We start from the raw sequence: 24,666 nt of genomic DNA on the forward strand, positions 1-24,666 counted from the left end.
TCCCCATAGCCTAAGCTGTTAGGATGACATAAGGGCCCTCGCACTTGGCTCTAGTCTGTTTCATGTCACTTCTGACACGACTCTGCTCTCCAGTCTTCAAACACCAATTCCTTTTGGGCCCATGTGCTTTTGTGTGCATTATTCTGTCTTCCAGGTCTCCATTCCTCTCCTATCATTTCACTTTTCTTATCTCTGCTTGAAAATCTCTACTCCTTCTTTAATACATCCTTGATTGGCTTTCTAGTCCACTCCCCTACCCTCACCATGGGGCTTTGGTTAATATTTCATAAAGACTTCCGTTTTCTGTGCTTGTGCTTATCACATTACATTATTACTTTTTCACATGTCTGCTGTTCCTGTTGAATGAGAAGTTCCATGAGGGTAGTAACTATTTTGTCCAGGGTGTCTGGTATTCTGTAGTGTTTGCTGAGTAAGTGAAGTTTACTTCTCTTTTTTCAAGGCAACCAATAAAAAAGGACAGGAGACTTATTATACTGCTGCACAGTTTGTCATAGCAACGGGTGAAAGGCCACGATATTTAGGAATCCAAGGAGATAAAGAATACTGTATTACTAGGTAAGGTTAAATAGACCATTTTAACTTTACTGTTAATAAATTGAATTATGTTGACATGTTTCCAGTTTATTTACTTCCTGTCTTATTCCACAAAAGACTTCAATTAACAAATGAAAATATATACAGTGCAAGAAGCTAAATAGCTAAAAGTAATGAAACAGAGAATATAAGGTCAGGTAAATAAGGCCAGTGGCAAAATTTATGTACAAAAATATGCCATATGTGTCTTGGTGATTGCTACAAGTAGCCTGAGAATTTCGTTCTAAACTTCTTACAGGCCAAAACAAAGAAGTAAATACAGTTAGCTCTAGGGTTTAGTGTTCTCATGATAAAAATGAACCAGCTGGGGAGGAGCAGTACCACTCTTCTTAACACTTAGATTTCATGAGAATTTTCCTTAGTGGTCAAACAGGACACGTATGCAATGACTTGCAAACTTTTTTGAGCCGACTCACACTAAGAAATACATTTTTTTGTTCAGGTAAATAAACACATACCCCTTCACATAGCATATACATACACCTCTGAAACAAACAGGTTTTTTTTTTTTTATTACATATAATATAGTCTGATATTTTCTATAGTCTGATATTTTCTATACTATTTTATTTTATTTTTAAAAATCTTGCTTGTGGTCTGATTTTGAAAAAACTGAAGTATACTTCTTGTATACTTTCCCAGCAGACTTTCCACAGCAGACTCAGTGACAAATTTCAAAAGGCTGTTGCTTCATTCAAGCACCAAATTATAATTCAGTCATCACAAGACCATTATACATTGAAACATGAATAACTCATTTCATTCTTACTGCCTAGGTATTCTTTTTTTAATTTTTATTTTTCAGTGATGACCTTTTTTCTCTGCCTTACTGCCCTGGCAAAACATTAGTGGTGGGTGCCTCTTATGTCGCCCTGGAGTGTGCAGGGTTTCTGGCTGGCTTTGGCCTAGATGTCACAGTTATGGTACGCTCAATCCTTCTCCGTGGCTTCGACCAAGAAATGGCAGAAAAAGTGGGTTCCTACATGGAGCAGCATGGTGTGAAGTTCCTACGGAAATTCATACCTGTGATGGTAAGGCAGCATGGCATTTGCAATTTCTTTTCTCTAACTTTTCACTTTATCCCACCTTATTTCATTTCATTACATAAATTAGTCTGTATTCAAATAATGTTAAAACAGTGTTTCCACTCCCTAGTCTACAGAACCAACCTCATTTGCCCCCTCGTATCCTCTTCTGATATAGGAGGTGTGCTTGCTCTTCTCAGAGGCTGAGTTCCCTCATCTCCCACTTTGTTTCACCTTTTCAAGGATGTTCCATCTTCAGTTAGTAGTTTTCTTTTTCCTTATTCTTATCACTGTTTCTCATCTTGAACAATTAAGCCTTCTCTTACCCTTCCTGCCTTTCTGGCTGGGTCCCTATTTTTCTTTCTCCTTTACAAAAAAACAACAATTCTGCATGCTACTTCTAATTTCTTGCCTCCATTTCACACTTACCTGACTGTCAGCTGCTTCCATCTCCATCACTTCTTTGAAACTGATTGTCAGGCTTTTAGCAAACTTCCTGTCATCAAATCCAGTGGTCATGTCTCTGTCCTTATCTTATTGGGCCTCTTGGCAGCATGCTCTGAAATTGGCCTTTCATTTGAAGCACCTTCCTTTCTGGCTTCTGTGGTCCCAGTCTATAATATTTTCCCATCTACATCTACTCAACCTACAGACTCCAGCACCCATTTGTTTTCCTCCCGGCCCCTCTTCACTTCTGTGCACTTGTATTACCCGGATGATCTTCTCTAGGCCCATAGTTTTAAACATCTAAATGCTAATGATTCTCATATTTATATCTCCTATTTAAGAGTCTCTCCTGAATCCCACACTCATTTATACTCCTGCCTACTGGAAATTGCTACTTGAATCTCTCATAAGCATTTCAAATTTAACAAGACAAAAATGAAACTAGATTTTTTACCTAAATATATTACAGGCGCGGTGGCTCACGCCTGTAATCCCAGCACTTTGGGAGGCTGAGACAGGCGGATCACAAGGTCAGGAGATCGAGACCATCCTGGCTAACACGGTGAAACCCCGTCTCCACTAAAATACAAAAATTTAGCCAGGCGTGGTAGCGGGCACCTGTAGTCCCAGCTACTTGAGAGGCTGAGGCAAGAGAATGGCGTGAACCCGGGAGGCGGAGCTTGCAGTGAGCGGAGATCGCGCCACTGCACTCCACCCTGGGCGACAGAGCGAGACCCCGTCTCAAAAAAAAACAAAAAACAAAAAAGATATATTATCCTGCTAATCTTTCTGGCCCACCTCAGTACTCAGTAAATTAACACAGTGTATTAAGCCAGTATCTAGGAATACCCCTTAATTTCTCTTTTTTTGCTCCCTCCAATCTCAACTAATTCATTAATTCATTTCTACCTCCAAAATGTATCTGTGACAGTCCACTTTTCTCTATTTCTGCCTTGTCCAGAAACCTTAACTATACTAACACCTATTATATGTACCACCACCACACAAATGTGCACAAACATACCAGTGTACACCCTTTTGTGCATTTCTTTTTTGTCATATTTAGATAGCATCATTATACTCTTCATTCTTACTAGATTCAACAGTTGGAGAAAGGTTCACCTGGAAAGCTGAAAGTATTGGCTAAATCCACGGAAGGAACAGAAACAATCGAAGGAGTCTATAACACAGTGAGTTTTTATTTTATCATTACTAAGTTATTGAACATACTCCTAAATTAACAGAAATGAAACTTATGGGAAGATTATACCAGGATTAACTTTTTTTTAACATTTTAAAATTCTTTGTAAGAGCATTATCAGAGAAGATAATTTGGCTGCTGACATTTGAATTTTCAGTAATACATGAGGAATATCATGGTAAAATATATGTGTATGCGACTGTACGTAAAATTTGGAAGCACATATATCCAGATGTTATTTGTGCTTACTTTTGGAGAATTAGATATTTTATACGTTTCTTAATTTGAATATTTTTGCAATAAATGTTGAATATATTTTTTAATGAAAAACAACAACAAAGCTATTTTTCTTTCTCAAAAACAAACAGTACAAAATCTCCAAACAATGGGAAATAACCCATGGAATACTTTGGAGGCCAACAATTCTTTTGTAATTAGTTTATAGTTTTGACAGAAACTATACATTTATGTTTTTATATACTTTTATGTAGATATTTTTTCAGTTAAAAAAATACAACCTAGAGAGCATCAACAAAGCCAGAAAACATGTAGCAAAACCAAAATCCAAAAATCAACCCTATTGAGATTTTGATTAGGATTGGATTGGATATATAGGAAAATTTGGAAACACTTCTTTGCAATATTCAGTCTTCCCACCCATGAACATGGTATATCTATCCATTAATTTAGATCTTCTTTAATGATTCCCAGCAAAGTTAATACATTTCTCCTTAGGGTTCAAGAATATCTGTTAGATTTATTACTAGGTACTTATGTAATTTATATGTAGTTACAAATGGTGTTTTTATGAAAATGTCGCTATCTTTAACTGTTTCTAGTGTATAAAAATGCTGCTTATTTTTGTGCTTTGATTTAGTATTCAGTAATCTTGCTAAAATCTTACTGAAAAATTTATCCTTAGATTATTTCAGATTTCCTATGTACACATTTGTTTATTTGTGAATAATAAGTTTATTTCTTCCTTTTTACTGGTTTTCTCTTTTTTTCTTGTATAAATGCATTAGTTAGGACCTCCAGTACAGTCCTTACAAGAAATGGCAATAGCAAGCAGTCTTGTCTTATTTTCAACATCAAAAGAAAAGATGTTTCACTAAAAACCAATGTTTTCTGTAGGGTTTTGTTATATGCTATTAATCAAGTTAAGGAACTCCTTTTCTGTTTTTTGTTTCCTAAGTGTCTTTTTTGTTTATGTTGTTTTGTATATTTTAAAAGGAATGGATGTTCAGTTATAACAGTGTTTCTTTTGCAGCTGTGGATGATGAATTTTTTCCTTAATCTGTTAATTTGTTGAATTGCATTGATTTTCTAATATTCAACCAACTTTGTATCCTTTGTATAAACCCAACTTGGTAATGTTGGACTTCGTTATTTAGAATTTATAAATTTATATTTATGAATCATATTGGCTTGTAATTTTCCTTTTATATATTAAAGATTTTAATTTTAGGTTTGAGTATCAAGGTATTCCTGCTCATGAAAGAAGTTTGGAGTATGTTTCCTCATTTCCTGTTATCTGACAAAGTTCTTGTAACATTAGAATTGGTTCCTTGTATGTTTGATAGAATTCACTGATACAACTGTCTACCCATACAATTTTCTGTGGAGATATATTTGACCACTGATTAATTTCTTTAATAGTCAAAGGACTTTTAAGTCTTTTTATTTTTTCCTTGATTTACTTTTGATTAGTTATATTTTTTCCAGAAATTAGTCCATTTCATCTGAGTTTTCAAATATATTGGTATGAAGTTGTCCATAATATCTAACTGTAAATTGGTTATTTTTGTAATGAGGTATAATGTTCATGTAGTGAAATGCACAGATCCTAAGTGTACAGTTCAGTCAGTTTTGACAGATGTCCACATTCCATGTAATCCACACTCCTTTAGGTAACAGAACATTTCTGTGAGTCCAGAAAGCACTCTGTGCTTCATCGACCCCCAAGCAACCACTATTCTGATTCTGTCACCATAGACTCATTTTGTTTGGTTTGCCTCTAAATGTCATATAAGTGGAGTTGTACAGTATATATTCCTTGTATCTGGCTTCTTTTATTCAGATTGATGTTTTTAGGAGTCATCCGTGTTGTGTGCATCAGTAGTTCTTTTTATTGTATAGATTTTATTAATGTAGCAGTTTATTCATTTTCCTGTGGATAGATAACCAGGCTCTTTGCAGTTTGGACTATTGTGATTAAAACTGCTGTGAAGATTCTTTGTGGAAAGCTTTTTATGGGGAGATATGTAGAAAGAGATGGTTTCACTCTGTCACCGAGGCTGGAGTACAGTGGTGAGATGAAGGCTCACTGCAGCCTCCAACTCCTTGGCTCAAATGATCCTCCCACCTCAGCTTCCCTAGTTGCTAGGACCACAGGCACATGCCACCATGCCTGGCTAATTTTTTTTTTTTTTTTTTTGAGACCGAGTTTCGCTCTGTCGCCCAGGCTGGAGTGCAGTGGCACAATCTCCACTCACTGCAAGCTCCACCGCCTCCTGGGTTAGCGCTATTCTACTGCCTCAGCCTCCCTAGAAGCTGGGACTACAGGCACCCACCACCACGCTCGGCTAATTTTTTTGTATTTTCAGTAGAGACGTGGTTTCACCATGTTCGCCAGGATGGTCTCGATCTCCTGACCTCGTGAACCACCCGCCTCGGCCTCCCAAAGTGCTGGGATTATAGGTGTGAGCCACCGTGCCCAGCCTTTTTTTTTTTTTTTTTTTTTTTTAACGGATGGGGTCTCACTATATCGTCCAGGCTGATCTTGAACTCCTAGCCTTAAGCAATCCTCCTGTCTTGGCCTCTCAACATGCTGGGATTATAGGCATCAGCCACTGCTCCCAGCCAACATATATTTCAATTTATCTTTGACAAATGCCTAGGAGTGAAATTGCTTGATCATGGGATGGTTTTTGCTTTTTAAGAAACTGCCAAACAGTTTCCAAATGATTATGCCATTTTGTATTTCCATCACCTATATGTGAAGGCCTGGTTGTTCCAGACCCTTAGGACTTTTAGGGGTGTCTGACTTTCCCATTCTAGCCATTCTAGTGGATGTGTAGAGGTATCTTATGGCTTTAATTTGCATCTCCCTGATGACTAATGATGCAGAGCAATTTTTATGTGTTTATTGGCCATTCATGTATCTTTTCTTTGAAGTGTTGGTTCAGGTCTTCAGCCTTTTCTTGTTGGATCGTTTGAATTTTTATTGAATTGCAGGGCTTCTATATATCTTGGGCATATTCCTTTTTCAGATATATGTATTTTGAATATTTTCTTCACATCTGTGACTTGCCTATGTATTTTTTAGTAGTATCTTTGGGTTAACAGTTTTAAATTTTTATGAAGTTCAATTTTATTAGTATTTTACTTTATGGTTCATGCTCTCTGTGTGCTGTAAGAAATCTTTACTAACCCAAAGGTCATGAAAGTATCCCGTTGTTTCCTTCCTGAAGCTTTATAGTTTTAGCTTTTATGTTTAAGTCCGTAATCTACCTTGAATTAATTTTTTTAGTAAACAAATGAATCCTCACTCATTTTTATTAGACTTTAAGCTGCTTTTGGTTTTGGAGGCTTTTGAAAAGAAAACTGAATTAGGTCCATTTCACTGTCCATTAATTCCTTTTCCTGAAAGTTGTGTGATGCTAGCAGATCATCTCGAAGCTCTGCAATAACATCTGTCTTGATTTTGCATTCTGTAGCTTGTTTTTGAACATGTCTTCTAGTTGAAGATTTGGGTAGAGAATATACTGCTGTTCTTGCCATTTCCAAAGTAGTCTTTGGAAAAGCCATATCTGTCCCTTTATTATTTTTGGTCCCAAAAGGAGTATTCAAAATTGTTGTATTAAATGACTTGGACATTCCATTAGATAAGGAGCACACATCACATTGAACCATGCCAACATATGTTAATTCAGACTCTTCCACATTCCTATTAATTATTCCTAGTGCATCTGCATCTATGTCAAATCCAACATGCAACGTGGCTCCTAACATTGCAGTTCCAAGACTAAGCACTCCACAGCCACATCCTAGATCTGCAGCCACTTTATTTTCTACCTCATCACATGTGTTATGGGTTGTATAGAGCATACGTGCTTCACTGTGCAGTTCTTTTTTTTCCATATGGATATCCAGTACCATTTATTGAAAAGACTTCCTGTTGCAGGAAGTCAGGGACCCTGAAAGGAAGGACCGACTGAAGCCATGACAGAAGAACATAAATTGTGAAGATTTCATGTACATTTATTAGTTCCCCAAATTAATACTTTTATAATTTTTTACACCTGTCTTTACTGTAATCTCTGAACATAAATTGTGAAGATTTCATGGACACTTATCACTTCCCCAATGAATATCCTTGTGATTTCCTATGCCTGTATTTAATCTCTTAATTCCCTCGTCTTCTTTGTAAGCTGAGGAGGATGAATAGCGCCTCAGGACCCTGTAATTGTATCAACTGCACAAATTGTTTGTAGAGCATGTGTGTTTGAACAGTATTAAATCTGGGCATCTTAAAAAAAGAACAGGATAACAGCGATGTTCAGGGAACAAGAGAGGTAACTTTGAACCGGCTGCCGGTGAGCCGGACGGAACAGAGCTATATTTCTCCTCTTTCATAAGCAAATAGGAGAAATATCGCTGAATTCTTTTTCTCAGCAAGGAACATCCCTGAGAGAGAGAATGCGCCCTGAAGTTAGGTGTGTGGACGTCCCCTTTTTAAGGCATCCTGTCTTTTATAGTTGAAGCTGAAGGGATGAAATAAGCCCCGGTCTCCTATAGTGCTCCCAGGCTTATTAGGATGAGAAAATTCCCACCTAATAAATTGTGGTCAGACAAGTTATCTGCTCTCAAACCCTGTTTCCTGATAAGATGTTGTCAATGACAATGCCTGCTGAAACTTCATTAGCAATTTTAATTTCACCTCATCCAGTGGTCCTGTGATCTCACCCTGCCTCCATTTGCTTTGTGATATTTTATTACCTTGTGAAGTATGTGATTTCTGTGACCCACACCCTATTCGTGCACTCCCTCCCCTTTTGAAAATCGCTAATAAAAACTTGGTGGTTTTACGGCTCAGGGAACATCACGGATCCTGCCGACATGTGATGTCTCCCCTGGACACCCAGCTTTAAATTTCTCTCTCTTGTGCTCTTTTCCCTTTATTTATCAACCCAGCCAAGACACTTAGGAAATAGAAAAGAACCCATGTTAAACGTCGGTAGTGGGTTCTCCCGATAACTTCCCTTTCTCTATTGAATTGCTTTGGAATCTTCAATGAAAGACCATTTAACTGTGGGCCTATTTCTGTACTCTTCATTCTGTCCCATAGACCATTTGTCCTTTCCCCAGTACCACATTGTTTTGATTACCGAATCTCTGTGGTAAGTCTTAGATCAGGTAGAGTGAGTCCTCTAATTTTGTTTAGATTCTTTGCATTTCTATATAACTTTTAAAGACAGCTTTTTAATTTCTAGAAACAAAAGTCTGCTGGGATTTTGGCTGGAATTGTCTTTTTTCCATAGTCAGTTTGGAAGAGCTGACATTTTAACAATGTTGATTTTTCCAACATACGAACCTTATAAGTTTTTCCATTTATTTGTGTATTCCTTAATTCCTCTAAGCAGTGTTTTATCATTGGACTCTAGAGGTCTTTCACATATTTTGCTAAACATACTTCATGTTTTTAAAGGTAACAAATGGCATTTTTAAGTGGTTGGTTGGTAGTATATAAAAATACAGTTTTTTTTTTTAATATTGACCTTGTAGCTTGTTAGGATTCATATCTACAAATAAAAACAATTTTGTTTCTTCCTTTCCAGTCTGCATGCTTTTAATCTTTTTTTTTTTTTTTTTTTGACTTGTTTCACTGGCTAAGACCTCCAATACAGTATTGATTAGAAATTGTGAGAATGGGCATGCCTGTCTGGTTCCTGGTGTTAGTGGTGAAACATTGAGTCTTGTATCATTGCCAGGATGTGACCTGTAAGTTTACTACACATGCCTTTTATCTGGTGACGGAAATTTTCTTTTCTTTTATTCTGAAGATTTTAATTATGAAAGAGTGTTTAATTTTGTGAAATGCTTTATTGCATCTGTTGAGATGATTGAATTGTTTTCTCTTTATTCTGTTAATATGATGAATTACATTGATGGATTTTTGTATGTTAAACCAGATTTGCTTTCTGGGGACAAACTTACTTGGTCACAAACAATTATCCTTTTTATATATTGCTATATTTGATTTGCTAACATTTCATTAAGGATTTTACATCTATATTCATGAGGAGTGTTGCCTTGTGAATTTCTTTTCTTTTAATGCCCTTGTCTGATTTTGGTGTCAGCTGTTTATACTGGCCTCATAAAAAAGGAGTTGAGAAGTGCTACCTTTTCCTCTTTCTTTCCTGGAAGAGTTTTTATACCATTAGCATTATTTCTTACTGAAGTATTCCATAGACTTTCCTAGAGAAGCTATCTGGGTCTAGAATTAATTTATGAGAAGTTTACAAACTGAGAATTCAGTTTCTTTAACGGTATAGGGCATATTAGTTTGCCAGCTGCCATAGCAAAATACCGCAAACTGGGTGGCTTAACCAACATTTATTTTCTCACAGTTCTGGAAGAGTACCACAGACCGGGGGTCCTAAACAATAGAAATGTATTTCTCACAGTTCTAGAGGCTGAAAGTCTAAGATCAAGGTGTTGACAGGATTGGTTTCTTCTGAGGCCCGTCTCCTAGGCTTGTACATGACTGTCTTCTCCTTGTGTCCTCACGTGGTCGTCCTTTGGTCTGTGTTGCCCATGTCCTCCTCTTCTTATAAGCACACCAGTCATACTGGATTAAGGCACACCCATATGACCTATTTTACCTTAATTACCTCTGTAAAGGCTCTGTCTCCAAATATAGTCACCCTCGGAGGTACTTGCAGATAGGATTTCAGCATATGAATTTTGAAGGTACATAATGTAGTCTGTAGGCTTTTCAGACTTGTGTAAGTTTGGTAAGTTGTGTCTTTTAAGGACTCTATTTTACCTTAAGCTGTCAGATTTATTGGCGTCGATTGTTTGTAATATTCTATTATTACCCTTTTAATGTCTGAAGGATCTATAGTGATGTTCCTTCTTTCATTCCTGATATGGATAATTTGTATTTTTGATTTCTCTCCAAATGCAGGTTTTGTTAGCTATTGGTCGTGACTCCTGTACAAGGAAAATGGGCTTGGAGAAGATTGGTGTCAAAATTAATGAGAAGTAAGTATATTGGGATCATTGCACTGTAGCTGCACAAAGCAACAGGTTTCTGCAGGTCACCTCTAAGAAATTCTCATTTAATTACTGAGATATATCTTAATTTATCTTATAAGTTCAGTACCAGCTCTTTATAATCAATTTCTTCGTCAATCAGTAACTCTTATTGCATGCCTTTAAAAGCTCATATATTGGACGATGACTTTAAGAAATAATTGCAGAGATATATTCACCTAATGTCTGTGATTTAGAATGCATCTTTATGTCCTTGGTCAGGCAAAGAGATAAATTCCAAAGCTCTAAGTAAGTCTGTGGAGGCAGTCTGCAGATATCCTAGGCGTCCGGGAAATGCCCGTGGTTTCACCAGAGATATTTTCTTTTGGAGCTACAGAAACCCTTGTTACCTTAAGTCATTGACCTTATAGATAATTGATATCCTGAGGTGCATGAGTTTTAAGAGAGGTCTTTTCTCTATGTATTTAGTCTTTTGGCTAATAGTGTTAGTCACCTAGAAGTGTAGAGTGAGTTGTAATATATTTTTTTCCCATTTCAAAAACTAATAGGAGTGGAAAAATACCTGTAAATGATGTGGAACAGACCAGTGTGCCATATGTCTATGCTGTTGGGGATGTTTCGGAGGGTAAGCCAGAGCTCACTCCTGTCGCCATACAGTCAGGCAAGCTGCTAGCTCGGAGACTTTTTGGGGCCTCTTTAGAAAAGGTAAGTTTCTGCTGTTTTTGAGATAATATCTTGATCAAGGTCATGATTTTTAAAACTAATACAAGTAAAACTTGTGTGCTTGTTTTCCCAGTGAAGGGTTCCTCAGAGATATAATTTGCAGTAGACTTACTATTTACTAATGGATTAAAATAAATATTTTTGAGTGTCCACTGTATGCAAGATATTGTGCTGGGTGATACACAAAGCACTGGCCATGGTCAGCCCCAGGGGCTTATCATGATCATGAGTCAGGCAGGCACAGACTGAACAGAAGACAGAGTATGGTTGTGTGCCAGAGTGCTGTCTGCAGGTTGCTCTAGGGACACTGAAGGGATTGTTTAATTCTAGCTGCAGGGAGGGGGAAAACCTTCATAAGTGGACTGTTGCGCTGTAATAGCATAGGAGCTCTTGGCATGAGTCAGGATTCTGGTCCTGGCTTCAGTGCCCACTTGGCCTGTAAATATGGTCAGGTTGTTTAACTTCTGAGGACCTTAGTTTCATCATCTGCAAAGCCAAGGTTGTGAATCAGATGATTTCTACAGAGGATTTCCACTTTTCATATTTTTAAATCAAATATTTGGAATGAGCTTTATAGGATGAGTAATTCAAAACTGAGGAAGCAAAGGACTTTTCAGGTGGGCAGATAGCTTGGCTAAAAACACAGAGACCTGTAGTGCTTGGCTTGTGCTAAGGACTATGAGTAGTGTCCCAGGAGCTTTCAGCTGGGGAAGTACTGCTCAGCTCCATCAGGAGCTCTGTCTGTGGCCATGTGGTAGAGTTGGTGGGAGACGGATGACTGGGGAAGGGCCCTGCTGCATTAGTGGGTGAGGTCAGGAATGCTGAGTGTACCATCTCATGCAAAGAAAAATTGTCCCAAACACAGCGCAATAGAACATTTTGGAATGTGTGTAGGCAGAGTAGCTGGTGATAGGGAAGTACAATTGGAAAGGAGGTCAGAAAACTAATTTAGTGCCAGATCATCAAAAATCTTTGCGACAAAGAAGAATTGGTAGGGCCTTCTCTAGGCAGTAGGGATCTGTTGAGACCTTTATGTCCCCCAACTTTTATTTAGAAAGATGTCAAAAGACAGAAAGACTACTAAAACAATCGCCTATATTGAACCTTTCACCCAGATTCCCCAGTTATTCACATCTTGCTGTTTTTGTTCTGTCTCTCCTTTTCTGAATATGTGTATGTGTAGTTAATATTCCTTTTTTCTTTTGCTGAGCTTTTTTGCTGCCACTTTTTGAAATGGCAGACATCAATGACATTTGTCCCTAACTACTTCAGCATATACCTCCTAAGTACAAAGATGTTTACCTCCGTAAATACAGTTCCATTGCCATATCTGAGAAGTTCAATAAAAGTACTATAATACTCATTTCCTCAGTTGTTCCTTAAGAGTGTGTGTGTTTTGGTTCGCACAGTACATGTGGCTCTTATGACGCTTAAGTCTCTTAGTCTGATACAGTCTCCCTGCCTTTATTTGTTTTTTATTTTTTATGACTCTGACTTTTTTCCTTTTATTTTTAGTTGACACATAATGATTGTACATATTTATGGGATACAGAGTGATATTTTGATACACAGATACAATGTGTAATGATCAAATCAGGGTAGTTAGCATATCTATTACCTCAAACATTTGTCATTTATTTGTGTGGGAACATTCTGTTATATCCTCTTTTAACTTTTTGGAAATATGCAATGAATTCTTGTGAATTATGTTCACTCTACAGTGTTGTAAAGCAGTAGGACTTAACTCCTTCTGTTTAGCTGTAATTTTGTGTCTGTTAACCAACCTCTCCAGCTTTTTTAACTCCCACATGTGAGTGACAACATGCAGTATTTGTCTTTCTGTGCCCATCTTATTTCATTAATATAATGTCTTCCAGGCTCATTCATGTTGCTGTGAAGGATCAGATTTTATTCTGTATTGCTGAATAGTATTTCATTGTGTTTATATAGTACGTTTTATTTATCCATTCATCCATTATGGATGCTTAGATTGAGTCCATATTTTTCCTGTTTTGAATAGTGCTGCAGTAAACATGGGTGTGCAGATATCTTTTTGATACACTGATTCTTTCCTTTGGATAAATATTAGTACTGGGATTGCTGGATCCTATGGGGGTTCTATTTTTAGTATTTTGAAGACCCTCCATACTGTGTTCCATAGTGGCTGTGCTAGTTTCCATTCTCACTAACAGTGTGTAAGAGTTCACCTTTTTCTACATCCTCACCAGCCTTTGTTATTTTTTGTCTTTTTGATAATAGCCATTCTAATCAGGATATGGTATCTCATTGTGGCTTTGATTTGCATTTTCCTGATGATTAGTGATACTGAGCATTTTTTCATATACTTGTTGCCCATATGTATGTCTTACGAAAAACATCTATTCAGATCCTTTGCCCATTTTTAAATCAGATTCTTTTTTTTGCTCTGAGTTGTTTGAGTTCCTTGTATAGGGATATTAGTACCTTCTCAGATGGATAGTTTACAAATACTTTCTCCCGTTTTACAGGTTGTCTATTTACTCTGTTGATTGTTTCCTTTACTGATTACAGAAGCTTCTTAGTTTGATACAGTCTCATTTGTCTGTTTTCATTTTGTTGCCTGTGTTTTTGAGGTCTTAGCTATAAAATCTTTGCCTAGACCAGTGTCCAGAAGGATTTCTCCTGTTTTCCTCTAGTAGTTTTATAATTTGGGGCCTTATATTTACGTCTTTAATTCATTTTGAATTGATTTTTCCACGTGGTGAGATACAGAGGTCCAGTTTCATTCTTCTACATATACTGTTTTCCCACTACTATTTACTAAAGATGGTGTCCTTTCTCCAGTGTATGTTCTTGGTGCCTTTGTCAAAAATTAGTTAGCTGCAAATACATGGTTTTATTTCTGAGTTCACTGTTCTGTTCCATAGTCTATGTGTCTGTTTTCGTATTACTGTCATGCTGTTTTGGGTACTATAACTTGTAGTATATTTTGAAATTGGGTAGTGTAATGCCTCCAGCTTGATTCTTTTTGTTCAGTATTACTTTGGCTTTTTGGCATCTTTTGTGGTTTCATGAAAATTTTAAGATTTTTTTTCTACTACTGTGAAGATTGTCATTGGTATTTTGATAGAGATTGGATCAAATCTGTAGATTGCTTTGAGTAGTATGGTCATTTTAACAATGTTAATCCAATCCATGAACATGGGATATCTTTCTATATTTTTGTATCTTCTTCAGTTTCTTTCACCAGTGTTTTGCAGTTTTCATTGTAGAGTGGTTTCACCTACTTGATTCAATTTATTCCTAAATATTTTATTTTATTTTTGTAGCTATTGTAAATAGAATTGCTTTATTGATTTCTTTTTCAGTTTGTTGTTGGTGTATAGAAACACTACTGATTTTTGTATGTTGATTTTTGTATCCTGCAACTTCACTGAATTCATTTATCAGTTCTAAGAGTTTTTGGTGGAATCTTTAGGTTTTTCTACATATGAGATCATATTGTCTGCAAAGAGGGACAATTTCACTTCCTGTTTTCCCAGTTTGGATGCCCGTTCTTTCTTTCTCATACTGACTGCTCTGGCTAGGACTTCTAATACTGTGTTGAATAAGACTGGTGACAGTGGGCATCCTTGTCTTATTCCAGTTCTTAACTCTGACTTTTTGATGAATCCAGGTTACTTTTCTTGTAGAATGTCCCACATTCTGAGTTTCTCCAATTGTTTTTGCATGAGTGTGTTCAGATGAAGAGGTTTGGGCATGGATTCTTCATGAGGAATGCTATGTGCTGCTTTGCTTCATCCCCCAGGTATCTGCCAAGGCCTTGCATGGAGACCTTGTGGGTGGGTGTATTTGGTGCATGAGGCCGGCCACTGGGGAGGGGGCTCTTCTGGCATTAATGGGTGGGGGCCAGGAATGCTAAATGTGCAAGGAATTATCTCAACTGCAAATAACATTTTGGGGTATATGTCGGCAGAGCAGTTGCCTAATGCTGTAAGGAGTTGATCATGGTGACTGTGGGGAGGAGGGATTAGAATATGGAACAATATGTGTAGAGTATAAAGTAAGAGATGAAAGGCACAAGATGGAAAGAAGCCTAGGAAAAGGGTAGCATGAGTCAAGTCCAGGTGGAGGAGATGGTCTAAGATGTGGAGAAGGTTTTTAGGAGAAAGGGGCAAAGTTGAGCCATTTCCTGTTTATTTTTCTTAATTGATGTGAAACAGGAAACAAAGGCATCTGTTAAGAATGAGGCCTCCCATGTAAGCTCTGGAATCTGGGGTCAGTTACCAGTCAATAAATGGATTGGCAACATGTGAGTGCCTCAGAGAAGTCAGAAAATACCCAGGCAGTTCACATAGTTATGTGATTTTCTCAGCCATGTTGGGAAAAGAAAATAAATGCTTGGCTTACCCATGGTTTGCAGGTAGGCAAACATGAAGTGGCATGAGAGCATAAGAATCTAGGCTAATTGGAGAACTTACCTGTGTTGTATGCAAATCCTCTCATTGATTCGGGAGATACCTGGTGGTGTTTTGGTTTTCTTTGGGGTAACAAACAGTAGAAGCTCGCTCAAACTAGGCAAACTGAGGGAGGTTACTGTAAGAATCCTGGGATTAATAGGTAGAATCTCAGAGGAACCTCGAAAGAGAACTATACTAGGGCTGGGCCTGCCTGCATTTGGAGGTGAGGTCCCAGCTGCTCTGGGGCCCAGCACACAGTGTGGGGTTTGTAGAGATGTGCTCTTCCTTGGCCTAACTTGGCGACAACTCTGCAGGTCCATTTCTTCCCATTCCTCTACCACCTGGAAAATTTTCTTTGCCTCTAGTTAATTTTCCTACAAAAGAAAGAATTGGATTGACTCAGCCCACCTTTTTCTGCCATTTCGTAGATTTCTGCCCCAGCTTGTGTTGGCTCTTGTGAGATCAGATGGCTGTCCCTAGTCTGATCACTTGTGGCCACTGGCAGGGGTTGGGGAACATACAGTGCTGTGGATGGTGGTGTCCTTTGAAGGGACTGTGACTGGGCAGGCACTTTCCACCTTTTCTCTGCCACCTACACACAGCTTTCTGTCCATGCACACGGTCTCATGGTTCACCCACCAAAGTATTCCAGGTCCTCTCCACACAGCCAGAGAGACCCTCTCTTCTCCCAAGTTGGGGCCTGTCCTAGGCAGGAGTGCCACATTGTAATGTCCGTTCTTCTCTGACTCAGTCTGATAAAGGCTCTGGAGATAGTTCTTTCTTAACCCCTGGACTACAGAGATGACCTATGGTCATCCTTGTCCCTGCCGTATATTAGCACCCCCCTCCAGACACACTCACACGTGTACCATCCCGCTTTGATGGTCAGGAACACTCAGTCCAGCACCGTTGAGCTGCATACTTGCCTCGCCTCTCAGTGGCATAAGGAATATGAAATGGCAAAGAGGTGGTCTCAGCTTCCAGTGAAGTAGCATAATTCAAGGTTGCTTGGAAGAAGTGCTCCAGGAGAGCAGAGCCCAGAATCATGGGCATGGAAAGAAAACATTTTGGAGAGTGTCTTTAGGGGCAGATGGGTGGCACTACCTCCACCTCCTCCTGGTTTTTAGACCTCTGAGTCTGTGCTCCAGGAGAGCCGGTCCCGTTTGTTGGTGGCTGGCCAGTGTGTGGTCTCTTCCCCTGAGTCAGGGGCCCATCCCAGGTCTCTGTTAAGGTACCTTAGAATTTTCCTGAAGCTGTTGATGTTTTAAGAATCAGTTACACTGAACTGGACTCATTTATTTTCTTTATATAAATATATGTAATACAGATTTTTGCTGTAAAGTTTCACAAAATAAAACAATGTAATTTGTTTATCTTTCAGTGTGATTATATTAATGTTCCGACTACGGTGTTTACTCCTCTGGAGTATGGTTGCTGCGGATTAGCTGAAGAAAAAGCTATTGAAGTATATAAAAAAGAGAATCTAGAAGTAAGATTGTGTTTTATTACTTCCTTAAAAACAATCTCTTTTAATCAACAATTTTTCTTTGCGGTCACTTTTTATTTCAGCAATTTGCAAGTTACTGTGATCGTTATATTGTAGGAAATCATATTCCTATTTTAGGAAAATTAGCAATTAATTTAAACCCTGTCTGTCTAGCAAACAAGAATAATATGGTTGGGAAAGAGGAGAGTGTAATCTGTAAGTCAGGACACTTGAATTACAAGTAACAAAAATCTATTTGAGCAAACTTATACAAGGAAGCTCAAAGTTATTTTAAGATCTTTTGGGAATGCAGGAGTAGGAATGGCTATGGGTGGTAAGGTGGGAAGTTCCAGGGTTGTCTGCCTGTGGGCTCTTCAGATTTCCAAAAGGATGCCCTCTACACACCTTTATTGCTACCTCTCCTTTACACCCTAACCCTGTCCAATTATAGTCTTAAAAATATTTTCTTACATTGTTTCTTGCTGGGAAGTTTGATTGACTTTTTTCTGCCCACTCTTCCAACACAGGCGGGAGAGAGAGAGTTCAAAAGAATTGGAGGGTTATTAATACTTGATATTTCAAGTAAAAGAGAATTGAAATCATAGTCCTTTTCCTTGAAGGCAGTTTAGTTGTATGATTTATTATTGGGAATTTATTTAAATGATAGCACTGATATTCCCTAGTTAAATGGCCTAAGGATTTAAGAAACTCCTATTTAAATTTCTGGTGCTGGGGAAATGTGTAATTAAAACCTTATGTTACTTTAGATAGTTATTTTTGAAATTTACATTTTAGGGAACATTTTATCAGAGTTTTTTAATTAACTCTTTATATAATAATAAGCTATCCTTTTTGCATTGGTCTTGGAAAATCGATGATAATAATTATGGATTTAACATTTAGTTTTAAAAGTTTCTGAAATTAATGAAAAATTAAGGTAGAAAGATGTCAGGCACATGACAGGAAGGATGTAGAAGGCTGTGTCCCAGACAAAGGAATATCTTTATAGGAAACAAGTTCCCCAAGTTTTTGGGATTACTTTAAGGTCTTTTCACCAAGGTTTGCTGCAGATCAACTCACCTGTTTTATTTATTTATTTGTTGCTTTTTGACAGGACTTAAAATGTGATGTTACTATTTTTTTAAAGTTCCCATTATAGAGAAACACAAACACATTGTACAGCTGTACAAAATATTTTCTTTCTTTATATCCTTATTCTATAAGCTTTTTTCTTTTCTTTTCTTTTTTTTTTTTTTTTTACTTCTTGTTTATAAAAAATGAAAACACAAACACACACATTAGCCTAGGCCTACACAGGGTCAGAAACATCAATGTCACCGTCTTCTCCCACCACATCCTGTCCCAGGGCAGTAACACGCGTGGAGCTGTTACCTCCTATGATGACAATGCCTTCTTCTGGATACCTCCTGAAGGACCTGCCTGAGGCAGTTTCACAGTTAATTTAAGAGTTGAAGGAGTACTTTCTAAAATAATAGTAGAATGTGTGGTATAATAAATACATAAATCAGTATCATAGTCATTTCACATTTATTATCTTTATCAAGTATTATGTACTGTACATGATTATATATGCTAGACTGTTGGAGATTGGCAGTGCGGTATCAGCATCACCACAAATAGTGAGTAATGTGCTGCACTATGATGTTGTAATGGCTATAATGTCACTAAGTGGCAGGAATTTTTCAGCTCCATTTTAATGTTATGGGACCACAGTCATATATGCTGTCCATCGTAGACCAGCATTGTTTTGCAACACATGCTGTGCATGACTGGAGATGGGAGGAAGTGTGAGTGCATTTAGGTCTGTGGTCCATTTTGAGTTAGTGTTTGTCAATGTGCAAGCTAAGGGTGCAGCTTCATCCTTTGCTTGTTGCTTTCAAGTTGTCTGTCAATAGCTTTTACATAGTAAAGGAAACACTGGCAACTGTGGTAGCTAAGAGTATATAACTGTATTGGGAAGATGGGGATGGGAAGGGCAGGAAGGAGCTAGAGTGAGTGCTAGGGGCCAGGGAAGAGAGCTCATCTTGCTCTTGCATAGAGCCAAATCAATAAATAAAGCCTAAAATAGGAAAGTCAGGCAGTAGCAATATAAGCATGTTATTTAGAAACATAGAGGTAAATACCCAAATGATTAAATAAAAGAGGTTGAACATGGTGGCCTCTAGGTTCATTGAAATAGGTGGGATCAGAGATCACTGTTTTCCACAGCAGAGCTTTGAAAATTATGTCTGTAATTGTGCATAAGTTGATAAAAAGACTTCAAGAATAATGAGGGGAGCCCTAATTAAATATGAAACTTTACCACATGGCTGCAGTGCTTACAGTTGTGCAGCAGTGGCGCACAGATGGACAGCAAGATCAGTAGAACAGAATGTGAAACCCAGAAATGGATTCAAATGCTCGTAAGAATTAGTATGTGATAAGGTCATATTTTAAATCCATAGTAAAAACACAGGCCATCCATTAAAGGGTGCCAGAATAAGTGGGTAGCTATTAAGGAAAAATATAAAGTTGGAAGTTGGATCCACATTTCACATCCACTTTGAACCAGAAGGGTAAGAAATTTAAATACAGTAAAGTCTTCAAAGTGCTAGAAGGAAAAACCACATTTGACAAAACCAGTGAAAGAATGCAAGGAGATGGGGGGAAGTGTGAGTGTTCACCTCCTTGCTTCATAGCAGAAGTGATAGAACACATCAGAAATAGTAGCTTACTGTTTTAAAAATCATGTTTAAAACCTGGTAAGAGAAATCAGGAGGCGGAGCTTGCAGTGAGCCAAGTTCGTGCCATTGCACTCCAGCCTGGGCGAAAGAGTGAGACTCTGTCTCACAAACAACAACAACAACAACAACAACAACAAAAAACCTGGTAAGAGTTTGTACCATCTCTTTTTAACCTTAGAGGTGTGTTTTTAGGAAAGTATATTCTAAGATAAAGAAACATTTCTGTTTTTAGTAGCTGCAGAGATTAAAAAGTTTGTATTAAAATAGGTAGAAGTGGTGGGAGGTGGTGACTCACACCTGTAATCCTCGCGTTTTGGGAGGCTGAGGCAGGTGGGTCACTTGAGCTCAGGAGTTTGAGACAAGCCTGGGCAACATGGCAACACCCCATCTCTACAAAAAAATACAAAAATTAGCCAGGTGTGGAGACGCGCACCTGTAGTCCCAGCTACTTAGGGACTGAGGCAGGAGGATTGCTCAAACCTCAGCAGTCAAGGCTGCAGTCAGCCAAGATCTCACCACTGTACTCCAGCTTGGGTGACAAAGTGAGACCCTGTCTCAAAACAAACAAACAAAAAATGGGTAGAAGAGTTTTTCTCTTCTGTTAAAAACAAGTTAAATCAATTTTTTTTTAATTTATTTATTATTATTATACTTTAAGTTGTAGGGTACATGTGCATAACATGCAGGTTTGTTACATATGTATACTTGTGCCATGTTGGTGTGCTGCACCCATCAACTCGTCATTTACATCAGGTATAACTCCCAATGCAATCCCTCCCCCCTACCCCCTCCCCATGATAGGCCCCGGTGTGTGATGTTCCCCTTCCTGAGTTTTTTTTTTGGCTACAAGTAACTGTATATTGTGATACCTCCTTAATAAAAATTTTGTTTTAACTCTACATGCACCAGCAATTGATGCTTTTCCCTAACATTCAAAATGATTATTTCTGGGTGGTATTTTAAAATTTAAATCCATCCATTGTGGATTATTGTTCATACTACATTTCCAATTCTGTCACCCAGCATTAACTGCCCGTTTGTGTACAGAGTGATTCAGAACTACAACACTGGGAGACCACAGCAACCCCAAGCTGGAGAGAGGGCACATGGCATTTTATTCTGGTTCTTAGAAGACTGAGCCAGATTGAAGAGGCATAGAGGCACTGGCGTGAGGGCCTGGGGACAGAAATGTGAGAGACATGATTCCCGCTCTCCCATCGCTATGTTCTGGAGCTCTAAATGACTGGAGCTGTTTTATTTCTTCTGCTCCTCCTTAAGTTTGCTGGAACATGAGCCCTGTTATCAGGGTCAGCTTTGACGTCAGGATCTCAGTCTTCAACTCTGCAACCCACACGAGAACCTGTGCCTGGTGCTCTGCCTTGGGTTGCTGGTACTCTCTACATGTTTGAAAACTAGATTTTGTTTGTGGATTTTTGCTTGGACTTACAGCCAAGCAAGTAAAACAACAGCCAACACATGTATGCAGCTAGCATTTCAGGAGGCTTGACCCCGGGGCTCCTAACAGATACATAAAGTTGGGGTCACTGAACTTTAAATTTCTGAAAGCTGCTATGGAGATTATTGCCTTTATAGAATTAAAGAGCCTATCAAAGAATGGTTTCCATATATGTTAATTCTGCCCTTTTTCTCTCTTTTATCTTCCAGATATATCATACTTTGTTCTGGCCTCTTGAATGGACAGTAGCTGGCAGAGAGAACAACACTTGTTACGCGAAGATAATCTGCAATAAATTAGACCATGTATGTAATACCACTAGAAGCCAAAATGCTGTGATATTTAAATGTAGTTTTTATTTCTAGTATTTGGATTTCTATAATTTTTTTTCTTTTTTTTTTTGGAGACGGAATCTTGCCATGTTGCCCAGGCTGGTCTCCAACTCCTGACCTCAAGTGATCCTCCTGCTTCAGCCTTGTGAGCAGCTGGGACTGCTCCGTTTTTATAATCTTTCTAAGTTAGCTTTCAGGACAATTCAGAGCACCTCCTTGTCATTTAGTTAACATGTCACAGAGGCTGAGCAGTGATAGTTTGTGATTGAGCCCTACCAGTGTCCACTCAAAATACATCACTGAAAGCTGCCTTTTCCCAGGGCCATCTTGATAGCCTGATAGTTTAAACTTGATAGTTTAGAACTAGAAGATCTGTGAAAATTTTGGTCATCAAATAGTAAGTTGTATGTATGCATTTTATAAACAGACTGAATGTGTGTCAAAAGTCTTTAGATGGAGATGTTCACACAAAGTGAAACTTGACTTACTGAGCTAATTCCTGATGCTTTCACTAAAGCAGCAGCCCATTACTGGAGGCTTTCCTCCTCCCAGTTACCAGTGGCGAGCATCAAAACGGTTAACAGCCTTCCTCAGTAGCGTAGTTTAAAGCACAGTTTATTTATAATTTGCTTTATAAAGAATTCTGAATGTAGAAAGCAGTGTTAAGACTTGGTTCTTTTCTTGTAGAGTTTATCATCTATCTGGGGAGAGGAAACATACAAATAGATAAATATGAACTGTAACAAGTGACATTTACATAAAAGTTTACTGAACAGCAGTCATTATCTTGTTTAATTCTCACATCTCTGTATTTATCTTATTTTCAGTATAACAGAAAACAGCGTGTCCCAGGCTAGTAGCCCATTAGCATGTGCTCTTTTGCCTGAATGATGAAGTCATCCAGAGCTCTAGGGCTTAGTCTCTTGGTAGTTGCACATGGCTACAGGGCAGTGACAGGGATGGTGATCATAATGGCCCTGAAATGCTCCAGGTTGGGCAAGTTCGCAGCTGTGCTCCTAAGGATGGATGCTTATGTGCTGGGCTACATCCTGATTCTTTGGGACAGAGTTATCTGAGGTCAATTTTTGGCAGTTGTGGGCGGCCTTTCCAAAGGGAGCAGGGAGAGACTACACATTGTTACTCTCCGAAAGTGAGACGGTTGGGGTTTGATGAGAGAGCCGCTGCTGAAGGTGGGACTTGCAGCCGTCATGCTAGTTCTGACCTCCTCATGAGGGTGTGGGCTGCACCTCTGTGGCTGTCAGCCCCGTTTCCCATCTCTGAGCCCCTCTGCTATGTCCCACGCCACCCCTCTGGCTCCCGCCCAGGTCCCCAGGCCACACTCTTGGCCTTGCTCTTTAACCATGGGGATTGTGTCCCTTTCCTTTACCCTGGCCACATGCCTATTTCTTGAGCAGAACCCTCGAACTTATGAAATGGGAATACTTGATTCCAGCTCTAAGGTCAAAATTGTAAGTGAGACTTCCCTCACTCATGACCTTCATTTACAGTTATCAGTGGAGATTCTCACCAAGTGTCCTTACTTTGCTCTGAGCCACCCCACTTTTCTGTTTGCTGAGCAACCCACCAACCACCTCAGGTTCCAATGCAGTAGTCTTCCGTGGGCCCTGGGAACTTACTCTGAAGCCCCAGCCCAGGCAGCTTCTGCCTGCCTCCCCTCTGGAGTGCCCGCTAGCAGATGCAGATGTGTATGACGATTCTGAGCTGTTGCTTTTTTCAGAAACTCAGTAGGCAAGGATTTCTCCTGGCTCTGGCCTCTGTTGCCCTTTTATAGTCTTTCTCTTCATCTCTTGTATGCTTTTACTGTTGAAGATCACAGTGAAGGATAATGCTATGAAGGAACATTGACAAATGGACAGCCTAGAATGCACCATTACTGTGGAAAATGACTGCACATCTTGCTTCCCATCTCGGTGGGTCAGCTCTTTGCCTGCACCCCATACCGCTCAGCACACAGGGTGGCAGCCCTGCACCAGCCTCTCCTTTGTCTCTACTTGATGTTGGGAACAGGGCATCTTGCTTCCTGGGCCAACAACCTCTTATTTCCAGTAAAACCTGCTGCCCCAGAGTTATTCCAGTGTTGGACTTTAATTCAGATTTGTTATGTTGTTGTTGCGCATTGTCTCAGCATAATTTGGAAATTTACATCATACTAATGAAGTCCTTCATGCAGTGGGTAAATTGTTTGTTCTAGTAAATTTGAGTGCAAATTAACTCTGGATGTGCATTTACTGGCTCATTTAACAGACTCTTACAGTGGCTTAGTTTCATGGTAATGTTCTCTGCTCACTTTGACATTGAAGTTCTTTTTCTGTAGTAGATACTGTATATTTTAACTGTGAACTTGCAGTGAATGGATCCGTATTCAGACCATTAACCTACAGGGATTCTCTTTGTTTTGTTTCTGTATTAAAGGATCGGGTGATAGGATTTCATATTCTTGGACCAAATGCCGGTGAGGTTACCCAAGGATTTGCAGCTGCAATGAAATGTGGGCTCACAAAACAGCTACTTGATGACACCATTGGAATTCACCCCACATGTGGGGAGGTAGGAAACAGGAGGTTTTAAAAATTGGCTTCAGTTGATGTAGTTTGAAAAACTATTATAAAGCACTTGTTAGATGTCATATTAGTAACTGATTTGTATATTTTATTTTTAATTTAATTTAATTTTATTTTTTTTCAGACAGGGTCTCACTCTGTCACCCAGGCTGTAGTGCAGTGGCATGATCTTGACTCACTATAACCTCCACCTCCCAGGTTCAAGTGATTCTCCCCCCTCAGCCTCCTGAGTAGCTGGGACTACACTACAAGTGTATACCACCATGCCTGACTAATTTTTCTATTTTTAGTAGAGATGGGGTTTCACCATGTTGGCCAGGCTGGTCTCGAACTTC

General features: G+C 38.8%; 1 protein-coding gene and 1 pseudogene across 2 annotated transcripts in view; one reads left to right on the plus strand and one right to left on the minus strand.

Annotated features, from left to right (window-relative positions):
- The window catches only part of LOC105470228 (thioredoxin reductase 3), a 55,191-nt gene that overhangs the window by 26,066 nt on the left and 4,459 nt on the right, over positions 1-24,666 (plus strand). For both annotated transcript variants that reach the window (XM_071092315.1, XM_024789257.2), the window contains exons 8-15: positions 461-576; positions 1,421-1,646; positions 3,185-3,277; positions 10,481-10,557; positions 11,118-11,274; positions 17,113-17,220; positions 21,627-21,722; positions 24,183-24,317. In XM_071092315.1, the coding sequence (XP_070948416.1) occupies positions 461-576; positions 1,421-1,646; positions 3,185-3,277; positions 10,481-10,557; positions 11,118-11,274; positions 17,113-17,220; positions 21,627-21,722; positions 24,183-24,317 (1,008 nt within the window). The remainder of the gene's footprint in view (positions 1-460; positions 577-1,420; positions 1,647-3,184; positions 3,278-10,480; positions 10,558-11,117; positions 11,275-17,112; positions 17,221-21,626; positions 21,723-24,182; positions 24,318-24,666) is intronic.
- On the minus strand, positions 6,856-7,398 carry LOC105470227 (rRNA N(6)-adenosine-methyltransferase METTL5 pseudogene; annotated as a pseudogene).

This window comes from Macaca nemestrina, chromosome 2 (genome assembly GCF_043159975.1).
Source record: "Macaca nemestrina isolate mMacNem1 chromosome 2, mMacNem.hap1, whole genome shotgun sequence".
Classification (NCBI taxonomy): Eukaryota; Metazoa; Chordata; class Mammalia; order Primates; family Cercopithecidae; genus Macaca; species Macaca nemestrina.